The 14,280-nt window shown below is 34.7% G+C and overlaps 1 protein-coding gene across 2 annotated transcripts in view; it reads right to left on the bottom strand.

Annotated features, from left to right (window-relative positions):
- Positions 1-13,916, bottom strand: part of LOC105032249 (uncharacterized) — a 15,192-nt gene extending 1,276 nt beyond the window's left edge. The window contains exons 1-3 of one of the 2 annotated variants that reach the window (XM_010906636.4): positions 13,654-13,916; positions 1,765-1,828; positions 1-1,095 (exon numbers count right to left, since the gene is read on the bottom strand). The exon at positions 1-1,095 is cut by the window's left edge and continues 1,276 nt beyond it. In XM_010906636.4, the coding sequence (XP_010904938.1) occupies positions 1-1,047 (1,047 nt within the window). In that variant the 5' untranslated portion in view covers positions 1,048-1,095; positions 1,765-1,828; positions 13,654-13,916. Of the gene's footprint in view, positions 1,096-1,764; positions 1,829-13,524 lie in introns of both variants that reach the window. The other variant, XM_029260964.2, reaches the window with a different exon arrangement.
- Between the last annotated feature and the right edge of the window lie 364 nt (positions 13,917-14,280).

The raw sequence follows: 14,280 nt of genomic DNA, 5'->3' as shown, positions 1-14,280 counted from the left end.
ATCGGCAGAAGATTTAGTAGGTAAAGAAGCTGTTGATGGTTTCAATACTTTCCTCTCTCCAACTTTTGTCATTCTGAGACTCAAAGATATCTTGTCCTCCCGATTCCTTCGACAGGCTAGATGTGCTGGACGAGTTAATGCAGATGCAGACTTTACCTCTGGAGCCTTCTTGGCCTTCAAAAAGACTTCAGGTTTAGCAGGGATACCAATACTCTTGGGAGGAACCGATGCCTTTTGCTTCATAATCATGGGAATAGCAGCTGTCATTGTCTTCTTCACAGATATCTGCCTAAGCAATTTGGGCTTAACAGATGCTATGCCTTTGTTGGAAGGCAATGCAGTCCTTTCCTTTACAGGACCAGGCTTCCCACATGCATCAACTTTGTTGGCATGGTACAGACCCTTTTGCTTGAAATCTTTGGGCTTGTTGAGGAATGTTTTTAACTGAAGAGGAGCCTTCTGTTTGATTATCTGTCTCTCCTTTCTGCCAACTGTACTTAGTCTTTTTAACTTAGTATGTTCATTTTCTGGGGATGAGGGAAGAATTGCCTGCTTGCTAGACACAACATTTTTCCGGCAAGGTGACAAAGTCTGTAACTCCTTGTCGACAGTCTTGTCCAACAATCCAGTTCCCTTGGTTGTTGACAAACCCTTCTGCTTGATGGTTTTTAGTTCATCGGAAAATCCAATTCTCTGCATGGATGAGGACTTCACCTTACTTACGGGTTTCTTCCTTCTTTCTCCAAAATCCAAAGCTTTTGCCTCATTTTGCTGTTCAACTGTGATGAGATTATTCCTTGATCTGTGAAGAAAGGAATGCTTTTCCTTTCCTTCAAAATCATGTTTCCTTCCATACTTACAAAAATCATGGCACGACTTTATAGAAGTTTGGAGATAGCGAGGCAGAGGCTTTTGATCACTGTTTGATAAGGAAAGCAAACCTGTGGGAGATGTTTTTCCTGTCGAATTTCTCCTCACCCCTCCTATAGGCTTAATAACCTCTGCGGTTTCTAAGATACTACCCCTCTCTGTTGCCTCTTCATCCATTCGGAGAAGGTGAGGACCTTGATTTTTAGCAGCTAAGATTGCATGCCACTGCAAAAAGGTTCACAATTCTGTTAGCAAACAGGTTGGGAAAAAAATGGGTGTAAGAGAACAATCTAAGAAATTCGATAAATTATGTGATATTTCTAACAATAAACTACTGATATTTAATCAACAAATATGATTTACAGGATACAGCAGGACACTTAGAAAAGCTTCAAAACATTCTTTTGTTTGCTAGGTTCGAACAATTAACATCCTGCATATATTGTGAACAACTGATGTCATTTCATTAAACTGAAATGACTAGTTTGAACAAAATGCAAATCACTCAACAAGCTTTAGTTTTCAATGCTGGACCAACTAAGAATGCCTTAAGACTGTTCTGACTGATGCTCCAATCCAACATGACTTGCAAAGGAGGTTTATTAGATACAAAAGAACCCAGTTTAGTATACAAGGATGCTGTTGAAATTAGAGGAGCAAACTCGAAGATATTAATGCACTAAAGTCAGGCCTGTTCAGCAAATATATAGCAGACTGTTGTTTCGTAGTACTGTGGGCATGTGTTTATTTTAACCTGATCCATCACATAAGAAAAGGTTCCATAGGAATCAACCTCCTCTCCAACACAAAGGGAGGATGAAGAACATCTACCCACACAAACAAACAAAAAAAAAGGGCACAAAAATGAAGGCTGAAAGAGTTTCTCAGTAGTACCTGGTGTGTTATTTTGAAAGTGAGTTGAGGATGAGTGCTGTGAATGCGCTAACTGCTTCTCAACCTGAAACACAAGCAATAAGCAGAAAAAGATTCATAATCTGATCAGAACTTCAGAAATCTAAGAAGCCATAAAAACATTTTTCTCTCTTTTTTATCAGTCAGGTGTTCATGCTACACCAAGTTAGACATCATTTATGAGTAATTATAGAAAGTAAATTTTCTGTTTATGTTGTTAAAATAAACTAAGAAAGGATAGCATCCACTAGAAAGATTTAGATAATATTTTGCAAAATCATAGAAGCACACAAGATGACCACAGACAAAGAATTATTGGTGTACAAGGGCTCACTTCAACCTCCCAATATGACAAGAAGAAAATGAAATCAAAAAAGCAGAGCCCACCCATAATTAGAGGAAAGCATGAGTTAAAACATAAAAGCAATGAATTTCTGTAAACTTGCACCACCAATCAAGAGAAAAGCAACCCCAAATCTCCACTTGACAATGGAAAACGAAAATAGAAGACAATCTCTTTATATAACATCAATAACACAGACCTAATACATTTTAGGCAAGAAAATTTGTCATAATAAGTACACAAAAGGGAGGGTGTGAAATCCGATTCAATGGGGCCCATTTTGGATTGAAATTGGCAGGCCAGATTGGCTTCAACCCAAAAATTCAATAAAAAAAAATAGAGATCAAAGTAGAGAATCACGATCCCCTACCCGATCTTCCACCATGGTGCGCGGGGAGGGGGCGGGCATAAAACTATGGCTATTGAGGATGCCACGGGCCAATGCCAACTGTTGCAGTTATTAGGCTGTCGACAATCATCAAACGGCCACCGTTGAGCCAAATTCATCTCCCCCAATTTTTTTTTAAATCCCTATCATCCGCAGTGATTGGTCAATAGGGGGTGGCTAAATTATTTTTCCATCGGTCAATAAAGTAGATATTTAATTTTATTTTTAAGATGCCCCACCCTCATTTTCAATGCCTCCATTATTCAGTGCTCAATAACTCAGTCATCTACTTTCTCCAAACTTAAAAAGCATAAAAGATATTATGAGAATATAGATGAATATCATGAAAAAGTTAGTTAACTTTCTCATTGACCAACTTATCCATGTTCTCACATTGTAAATTATTTTTCCATGGATAGCATTTACCCATGAAATGGAAAAAAGTCTTATCCACCTAGGAGGTGGATAAGTCATTTTTCCATCAACCGAAAAAATAATATTTTTATTTTATTCCTAATATACCCCTAACTCTATAATAATATAATAATAATATACAATACTATCTTATATATAATATAATATAATATAACATAATATTATTTTATATTAATATTATATACTATATTATATTATATATGTTATTTTATTATATATAATATAATTTATTACATTATATATAACATATATTATCTATATTTATGAACATATATTATATAATATTGTATATTATAACATACAAAATATAATATATTATACTATATCATTATATATAAGAATATTTATATAACAAAGAGAATTATTGAAAATATGTATAAATCTTAGCAATTTATCTAGGAAACTAGTAATGCAAAAGAACATGGATAAATTATTTTTCTGTTAAAATGTTGTCTAAAAAATACATATCTAAAAAAATATAGATTCTTGAATAACTTTTTTATCCTCAAAAGAACAGACCCTTAGATGGATCGAACCCCTCAAAACCGCTATTTTGGCCACGAAAAAAAAAGAAGAAGAAAAGGAGAGAGAGGAAGAGAGAGGGGGGAAAAGAGGAAAAAAAATATCCATCCCCTGATGTGGTCTTATCTCCTTAGATCAGGCCCATAATTCGACTAAGCTCAAACTGAGATCCATGTTAATCACATCGGACCAAGTAGATGAGGCCTTAATTGAACCTAGATCAAGTCTCTCTTGCCTTTTATCTCTATTAATCAACCCAGACCAAGCCTAGTTAGTCAAATTTTCCCATAATTGATGAATTAGATCTAATCCAAGGTTTGGAATTTGATCAAGTAAAAACTAGGTCCAGATAGCAGGTAGGCATGATCGCAACCGAATCTTTTACATACAAGTAACCACGAACTTTGCATAAATACATCTATTAGATACTTGTTAGATCCAAGAGCCGGTTAAGATCCCTTGATGTTGGGCCAAATTTGATGGTCTGGACTAGAATCTACCATGAGACAATCAGGTTGTTTGATGCTTTATAGAAGTCTAATAAGGTGCTTAATTATTTTAGGTTTTGGTTGATTTTTTTGATTGATGAAGTTTTACGAAATTCTAAGGCAGAAATTATAAGTTACCTCTATCCCCAATATGCTTTATCATGCACAAGATATGATTTGAAAATTTATTTAATGCTATGATAAATTATTTAAATTAAGTATTTTATATGCTCTACATGAAATGCATGTAAAATGTTAGATCGAATTTATATGACATACTTGGATGTAAAATATTTTCATTAAATGTGTTATGTGTCGATTCCACTGCTCTCAAGTCCAACTATTATCACATAGATTCAGGATCTAGTCTTTTTTCAAGCCTCTAGTGGGACAATCATTGACGCATACTGACTAACAGTGTATTATAGTCAAGTGCTAGTTTTTCTTTCGGACTAACCAGGGGGGGCTGATCGCTAGCACATACTGATGAGAGCATTTTTTTTCATGTGATATCAGAGCTAGTTTTTTTGAGAGCTCTAATGGGATGATCACCGGCGCCTGATGGATGGATGATACATTGTAGTTAGAAATTTAGTCTCTTTTGGGGGTAGCCACAGACTGATCATGGCCATAGTTAGGAAGACTAGGAGAGTGAGAGTAGATGGTCGACCCTTCGTGGTTTTGAAAATTTATTTTGGCCAAATGCATATTTTGGATCTAAGTTGATAAATATGATATATTTTATGTATACATTGGCATGTTTTGTGGAAAAATCATGCAATTTCAAAATTTATATTTCATATATAAAATATTTAATTAAACTAAAAATTCTGATAACTTATTGGGCTCATAAAGCTCATAACCTTTTTTTGATTTTTTTTTGAAGCAGCAAAATAATCAGGGCTTGGGACAAGCTGTGGGGAACCTAGGATATAGAAGAAATTAAATTAGTTTTCTTTTAATAAATTGTTTGGACATTTATATGTAAAATTTTGAGGTTATAGACTCTTTTGGAATAATTATGTCAAGTTGATTATTGCTTATCTACCATTGCTTAAGTTTGCAATGATGTAATTATGCATGAATAAAAAGGCAGGCCTTGCATGTCCTATGGGATCAAATCCTAAGGATGTGTGACTGTCTGTTGCGCCCCCAATTGGGGCCATCAAGTTGGGACATGATAGATTAAATGGTGTCAGAGCTTAGGTTCCAGATCATGAGAACTTATGTTAGTGAGAGTGGAGTAGAATTAGGATTTTGATTGAATATCTAAACATAGTTACTAGCATTAGAAATCCAATGAATTTTTTCAAAATGTCTAATTTTAATTTACAGATACAAATTGAGTTCCTTAGAACTTTGCTTTGGATAAGTACAGAAGATTTGTATTGTTAAAATTCTGGTTAAATACACCAAGACTAGTTCTAGAAAGAATGCGATCGCAACTAAACAATTGATATATAGAGGTATATTTTGAGTAATATAGATGGGTTGTATCATGTTGTGTTAGCATTTGATTCATTTTGGAAATTTAATTTTGATATGATTATAAAAGTGATAGCAATTTTGATTTTATTTATTTTGTATTATCACAAAAAAAGAAAATTATGGATGTGATTTGGAATTGGTGGGAATTGGAAGAATTCAATTTTCTTATTGAGAAAGATGAAATGGAATGAACACTTATCATAAATAATTTCTTTTACTTAAAGTTTTGAGTAGATTCTTTAAGCTAAAGTGAATCGATGTCTCTACTTTCGATACTCTCGTAAACTTACAAGACCATGATAAATAAGTTGAAAATGTATATGATTGCAATACTACAAATAGAAATATTTTTCTCATAGTGATCTCGTATTGAAATCATGAGAGCCTATGTCCTAGAGTTTCTATTAAATCTTTGAACCAGATTAGTAGATTTTTATGCTGAATTATTTTTTTACTTAAAAATCAGGTTTATGAATTGATCACGGATCTTGCATCACCATTTTTGAAATGCTAGTGGAATCTCATGTTAATTTTTTCAAAAGAAAAGTGAGAAGCTTAAATAAGTTTAACCTGGAAGAGAAGATTCTAGGAGATCAATTATGCTTATAAGTAAGTTAATTTGGGATCTTGTAATAGAATTTTGAATGTCTGATTAAATTGTCAAGATAATTTAGAGTTGGTTTGACTCAAATTAGATTATTTAATATCTAATATCATGATCATACCATGGATGAATATGATAATTATCTCAAGAGTTAATCATGGTCCCATGTACTTGGAAAGTAAGGACCAAAGTCTTTGCTTGGCTTTATAAAATTTTGATATGAGATCATGAAGAAATTTTGAAGAATGCTTATCAGAGTTGCACAGCAGAAGTATGGTGGATTGAGTCATCAAAAAACTTTGGTTGTGGTTTAGAATGCGTTAAGTTGGAATACTTGATTTTTCAAATAAGAAGGTTTTTATTGATAAAGAGAAGGTGCTGACTGAATACTATTGATTTTTAGACAATTGTGATATGGCTATGTTGGTTGTGTTAAGAAAAATTTTGACCACCTAATGTCTAGAGTTACTTGATTACTGATTCAACTTAGTCTATTTGTCAAGTATTCGAATAAATCCAGTGAGATTCATTCCCTCATGATCTCAGGTCCAGGGGATCATGATATCGATACTTTATCTTTTCGAATTTATTTTTATGATTCAATTCTAAGATCATTTCTATAATTATGATGGACCATTATTGCCTAAAGCCATTACTATATAATCATGTTCAAGGTTTTACATCCTAGCAGGACGAAAGGCATCTTGATCATCTCCTCCTATTTCTATGAGAAAATGGGATAGGAATGAGGCCAGGACTCCATAATCCATCTATATAAAGAAAGAAGAAAGAGGAAACAAAAAAAAAAAGATAAAAAAAAAGTGAAAGGAAAGAAGAAGAAGAAAAATGAAAGAAAGAAGGTAAGGGAGAAAAAAAATGGGAAGGAAAGAAGAAAGAAGGAAAGAGAAAGAAGAAAAAAAAGAAAGGAAGGGATGACAAAAAGAAAGGAAAAGAGGAAAGAAAGGAAGGTAGAAGAAAAAATAAAGAAAAGAAGGAAAAAAAATAAAGAAAGAAAAAAAGAAGGGAGAGTGATGGAGGATATTTATCCTGATGCATGACTGGGATGGATATCGAGACGGGACGGGATGGGATCGTGAAGCTGTTAGATGTATATCCTAGAAGCCAATTATTGGCTAACACATTATTATTCTATGACACAAATTTATATTTAAACTATTGATTTAATCAATAAAGAATAAATTTTATTTTTTCATTCAAGTGTTATGTGTCTTTGAATCATCCTTGAAATTGATATTATGATATATATTTTTAAATGTTGAGAATTAGAGACATGTACGATCGATTCCTAAATTGCTCCCGATTATAGGATAATCATGGGGATGATGATCTATCCAGATAAACCAACGCATGATTCGCTTCCTTCGGGATAGATGAGTCTTTAATCTATGGTATAAAGACACTGAGTGAAAAGTACAGGTAGTTGTTAGAGAACAACTAGTACTGAGCGTGATCATATGAGAGATCACATAGATTTCTATTCGATCGTCAGTGATTATCTCGATGCTGTAGTTGTGTGACTGGTCTTTTGACCTGCGGGGTCACAGTTGTTCATAGTAAGACTGTGGTAATTTGACTACACATAAATATTAACTTGATTATGAATTTTTGTAATAGATATTGGCTTCAGTTGGTTGAGCTGTGCGAGCAACGTATGCATCTATATGAGATCTATCGACTTTGATCGAGAGAAATAGTCCTATGAGATTTGAGAAGTTGAGTCCACAAGTCTATGACTATAGCAATGTTATTAATGAAAAAAAAAATCATTTGAAATCACTATTGGACTTAAGCTGATCGGATTTATCATATGATTGATGATGAGGTTTGATGATTTATCCATAACCTGCCATCTAATCGAAACTCACGATAGAGAGACTGTATCATATATTAACTATATCTAAAGGTTCTATTTCGATTCTGCTGGATTGCCACTACATATTGTTAGATATCATTGATGGATCATGAGAGCTCAATAGAATCGTTTTGGATCAATGATCCTTGTCGAGTTAGAGTGGAACTGTTCTGACCCACTGAAAATAATTTCAGTGATACCTATGATAGAGATCATGATATTTCTTACTATCAGACAGAACTGAACCTATGGGGTCACATATAAAGGAAAAAAATCTGAATTGATTATAATTAGGCATATGAAGCACCAATTTATATGGATTTAGAGAAATCCTATTGGGTTCTGTTAATCTTGCTAGCATCTGAGTGAATCCAACTTCTCTTGTGGTTGGTTTACTTATATGATGAGTTTTAATCAATTTCTATACTTGATTTGAACCTAATTAAATTTGATTCAATGAGATCCAATTATTGGATAATTAATTTATAGCTTGAATTTAATCAAAGAAGCATTTTTTGGTTAAAAACCCTTGAAGAGAATTTATGAAACCATGTGGGTTGATTTGTGCATTCAATAGGGTCTCATATGATGGGACGCCTAAAAAAGGGTGTGATTTTAGGTGGGTAATGGGTGGTGCCCTATTTATCTGGTCCAACTATATTATGGCTAAGAATTCTAATATGATTAGAATGAGGGATCGTAATTTGATTAGGACATCCTTAAGTTGTCTATATAAAGGACCCTAGCCCTTTAGTTGTGTATCAACCTCTCCTCCCACCTTCCCGCCACCTTTCACTGGGCCCCACGCCTCTCTCCTCTTCTTCTCTTTAGCCCACACCTCTTCTCTCTTGGCATCCTCCCTTGGAGCCAAAAGAGGGTGGGTGGCACATAGGGAGTGGTTCCAATTGTTGGTGCCACTTGCTTTGGTTCTTGTTCTCTTTCCTCTCAAGTTTGTTGAGAGTTAATTACAATCACTTCTTAGTTGTTGTTCTTCTTGATTAGTTGAAGGATCAAGAAAGAATTTTTGGATTCTTCAAGAATCAAGAAAGAAAGATTAAAAGGGTTTATCCAAGAGGTTCTGTTTCGATCCAGATTTGGTTTAAGTTTATTTAGGTTTTGATTCAGGCAAGCAAGATCCAAGAGAAAACAATTGAGGTCAGCCTTGTGGATACCCATAGAGGCAGGATACTTGTATTGCTGATTCAGAATCTGTTCAGACCCAGATCTAGGGATTGAATCAGATTCAACTCCAGTTATAGCTTTGAAGCAAAAAGAAAGTGATTCAGATATGTGAATTGATTTCAAACTTTCGTTTGTTCTTCCTAAAATCAATATATATTAATTTCAGCATATGAACTAGATCCACAGGTGCTTTCATATGATGAATGCATGCTTAGATTAAAAATATTTTAATCTGATTTTTCTGTTGCGTTTTGGATTTAAAAAAATTTTGAAATCACATGCACTTGCACCTATAGAAAATTCAATAGGAGCATCCTCTTCCATGGAGATATCGGGACACCTCCGTCCCACAAGATTTAAAACTTTGATATGATCACCTTCACAGTCATCCCATGATTTGATTTTAATCAAGATGGGCTATTATCTTTTGTGGGATCAAAACTTCATTAGAGTATTTGTGCCAAATTCATTTCAAGCTCTATTCCAAATACAATTAATTTTAATAATTAATCTTACTATAAGATTGTTGTATCCAATTGATCCCAACTCAATCTTGAATGAACATATATTCATATCAAGATGGTGATCTCAATTTCAGAGTCTTGATTACTTAATTAGTACTAATTTTATTAGTCTATATCTTAATCTTAAATATGATAGAAAGCTTTTAATAATTGATATCGCACTGATTTTGATTGAGCAGAGATGGGATCTTGGATTATGTATTACTTGACAGGCAAAATCCTAGAGTTGGCACAGAGGTGCCAAGCTGTGAAGCATTCATAGGAAGAATCTGTACTTCAATATAGAAATACGTATGAGTATTGTGATTGATCTAAGTGATTGGATTGTTTGCAGGCATTTTAGTGGTGTGATAGAAATGCCAAGCTAGGGTAAATTGGTGCATGTAAGTTTTGGATTGAACGCTTTTAACTTTAAAAGACCTAGATATTTCTCAAATTTCGAACATGAATTTTTTTTTTGAGGGGAGGATGTGAAATCCGGCTCAATTGGGCCCATTTTGGATTGAAATTGGCAGGCTAGACTGTCTTCAGCCCAAAAGTTAAAAAAAAAAAATTGGAGATCAAAGCAAGGGAATCATGATCCCTGCCCAATCTTCTATCATTTGGGGGGGTAGAGCCATGAAATTATGGTTGTTGTTGATGCCACGGACCGGTGCCAACCACTACAGCTGTTGGGTTGTCGGTAACCGTCGAATTGCCATTGAGCCAAGTCATCTCTCCCGATATTTTTTTAAAATCACCCTCATCCACTGTGATTGATCACCACCAAAAACCCCTTTGCCTCCCTCTTCCTTCTTCCTCACCACTGATAGTCATCGTGCTGCCATAACTGCACCTAATCACCTAAAACCCCCCCTTCCTCTCAAATTCCCCACTATTTTCTTCTCCCTAGGGGTTTTAGGTTTGTTTTTACCATTAGAAACTAGCACCATCGGCTACGACCCACAGTTGCCACCACCTCCGATAAGCCCCCCTCCCGCCCTTGTTTCTTTCTTGGCCGAAGTGGCTGCCACTAAGGTAGTTGGGGTAGTGCCCCTTTCCTCTTGCCTTCCGGCTTCCAACCAGACCATCACCCCAAGCCGCAGCCACCTTGCTGCAGGCCATGGTTGCTATAGCCACCTTTGCCCGCACCACCATCGGAACCCACCTCTCTTTTCCCTCCTTCCCATTTTCCTTTTAGATGGATCGAACCATCAAAACCTTTGCTTCGGCCATGGAAAAGGAAGAAGAAGAGGAAGAAAAAGAAAGAGAGGAAGATATAGAGAGAGGGAGGAAAAGAGAAAAAAAATCCATCTCCTAATATGGTCTCATCTCCTTAGATCAGGCCCATAATTCAACTAAGCTTAGATCGAGATCCATGTTGATCAATTCGAACCAAATAGATCAGGCCTTAATTGAACCTAGATTGAGTCTCTCTTTTCTTTTATCTCTATTAATCAACCCAAATCAAGCCTAATTAGTCAAATTTTTTTTCAATTGATGAATTAGATCTAATCCAAGGTTTGGAATTTGATCAAATGGAAACCAGGATCTGGATAGCGGAGACGTATGATCGCATCCGAATCTTTTATTTAGAAGTAACAATGAACTTTACATAAATATGTGTATTAGATACTTGTTAGATCCAAGAGCTGGCTAAGATCCCTTGATATTAGGCCAAATTCGATGGCCTGGACTAGAATCTACTATGAGACAATTAAGCTATTTGATATTTTATAGAAGTCTAATAAAGTACTTAATTATTTTAGATTTTGCTTGATTTTCTTGATTGATGAAGTTTCATGAAGGTATGTTTTATCATGCAAAAGGTCTTATTTGAAAATTTATTTAATGCTATGATAAATTATTTACATTAAGTATTTTATATGCTCTATGTAAAACACTTGTAAAATGCAAATTTACATGATATACGGGGACATGAAATGTTTTCAATAAATGTGTTATGTGTCGATTCTACTACTCTCTAATCCAACTATGATCACATAAATTCAGGATCTAGTCTCCTTTCAGATCTCCAATGGGTGATCATTGGTGCACGCTGGCTGACGGTATATTGTATTCAGGAGCTAGTTTTTTATTTGGGCCTAACCAGATAGGGCTGATCGTAGGTATATGCTGATAGAAGTATATTTCTCCATATGATATCAAAGCTAGTTTTTCTTCCAAGCCTCCAGTGAGGTGATAATTAGCATCTAACCAACGGATGATATATTGTAATCAGGAATCTAGTCTCTTTCGGTGCTAGCCACAGGTTAATCGTGGCCATAATCAAGGAAACTAGGAGAGTGCGAGTGGATGGTTGACCCTTGGTTGTTTTGGAAATTTATTTTGGTCAAATACATATTTTGGATCTAAGTTGATAGATATGATATATTTTATATATACATAGGCATGTTTTGTGAAAAAATCGTGCCATCTGAAAATTTATGTTTTATGTATAAAATATTTAATTAAACTAAAAATTCTAGTAATTTATTGAGCTCGTAAAGCTCATCACCTCTTTTCTATTTTTTCAAATGTAGGAGAACAGTCAAAGCTTAGGATCGAGTTGTGAGGAGCCTAGGGCATAAAAGAAATTAAATTATTTTTTTAATAAATTTTTTGGATATTTACATGTGAAATTTTGAGGTTATAGACTCTTTTAGAATAATTATGGCAAGTTGATTATTGCTTGTCTACCATTGCCTAAGTTTTGAATGATGTAATTGTGTATAAATGAAAAGACAGGCTTGCATGTCCTGTGAGGTCAAACTCTAAGGATGCGCAGCCATTTGTCGCGCCCTTGGCTAGGGCCATCGGGTCAAGACATGACAAAGGGGCAACATCATTTAAATTGAAAAGCAAACAGCAGCATTTTTCTCCAATCCAACATATTCCTTGTATAATACAACTGAAGCAATTGTTGATAATAAAAAATTAGAAATCACAAAGTTTTTTTTTTTTTTTTTTTTGAGCAAAGAAATCTCATAGTTCTGCAATCCATTTATGATAAAATTTCAAAACATTTTTAAAATCCTAAAATCCCTAATACCAAGATTTTGTGCTAAAATAAATGAATTGAGGTAATCATTATCCAGTATGCAGATCAGAGAAGGAAAGAAGGAAGCTGAAAATAAAGAAATATAAAAGAATCTTACTATCCTTTACAAATCAGGAAGACAAGAAAACTTGAAATGTAAGAAAATATCACCATCTCTCTATAGATAATATCAGGAGATAATGCAACCTATTAAAGCACAGCAGCTTCAAGAACATAAATCCAGTAAATCAAGAAACTAAGGGACCTAAAATCTAAAGAAATGTCACCATCATTCTACAAATCCATTATGCAGAGAATATGATATATATAAAAAAAAAAATCAAGTTTCAATATCATGTGTCATAATTATTCACCATTCCCTGCCATTATAAAAAACATTTAAAAGGCCTTGGAATCAAAAATATGCAATCTCTTCATCTTAATGTATTAACAAGTTTCAGTGAGAAAACAGAACATGATAAAGTAGCAACAGCTTTCTACCGTACAAGAATCAAATCAATGACCTTATCTAGATCCAAAAGAAACCCATCAAGATCCAATCAGCTCTCTTGACCACCAACAAGAAATCCAAAACTCATGTAAGAATAAAAAAAAAGATGTCAATCAATCATCCATAAGCTTCAGTAAAGATCACCAGAAAGAAGACAAGAACAGAGAAAATCCCCATCCTAATTTCACCAAAGCAGAAGAAACACGAATCATGATTGTAACACTTCGCCAGCATGGAAAATAATACAAAAAAACAAACACTCCGACATATATATATATATATATATATATATATATATATATATATATATATATATATATATATATATATTCACAAAGACATTAAAAAAAAAAAAAAAGCCTTACCGATCACAACAAGCACCAAACCCATCAAGATCGCGCCTTCAGGCAATTATCAACACCAGAAAGCAAAAAAAGAGCAAAAAAAAATCTTTTGAGCTCAGAAAAAGTGGAAAGCACGCATCAAGATCGTACCTTTCGGCAATCCCCATCACGAGAAACCTAAGAGGGAGGAACCCATCTGAGGACTCCCTCCCTCCTTCCTCCTCGGAAAGAGAAAGACCGAAGCTGTTCTCCTCCGTCTCAGAGATCGTGCAGACAACCTCGGCGTTGTTTTAAGAACAAAGATTGCGAGTTATTTGGCGAAGAGGATAGCTGAAGAAAGCTTAAAGGAGCGGAGAGAAGGCGTCGCTACCAGCCAATGAAACGGTCCGAAATGGTTGTTAGAAGTTGGGAGAATTCAATGCCCAACACCTTCTAAAGTCTCCTCTCTCCGAGCAGTCCAACTTCATACTCTCTCTCTCTCTCTCTCTCTCTCTCTAGATTCTCTCCCTCTCCCTCTCTCACTAGGATTGCTAATAAAAGTAAAAATAGGAAAAGTTAAATTTAGAGTATTATTAGTTTAGACCATGGCTTGAAGGCACAACAACGTATGGATCCCACCAAGGGATGGTGGGAATGTGAGGCTGGGGATTGTTTTAGGTGTTTTTTGCTGTCCTTGTTATGTAGGGTTATATTTTTGTTAGTTGTTTGCTTAGCAAATTGGGTTAGGATTTAAGAAGGCTTTCAGCTATTAATTAATTTAGTAACTTTAATTTCATG

This window comes from Elaeis guineensis, chromosome 15 (genome assembly GCF_000442705.2).
Source record: "Elaeis guineensis isolate ETL-2024a chromosome 15, EG11, whole genome shotgun sequence".
Taxonomy (NCBI): Eukaryota; Viridiplantae; Streptophyta; class Magnoliopsida; order Arecales; family Arecaceae; genus Elaeis; species Elaeis guineensis.
The sequence above is the reverse complement of the archived record's forward strand: the minus strand, read 5'-3'. Positions and strand labels throughout refer to the sequence as shown.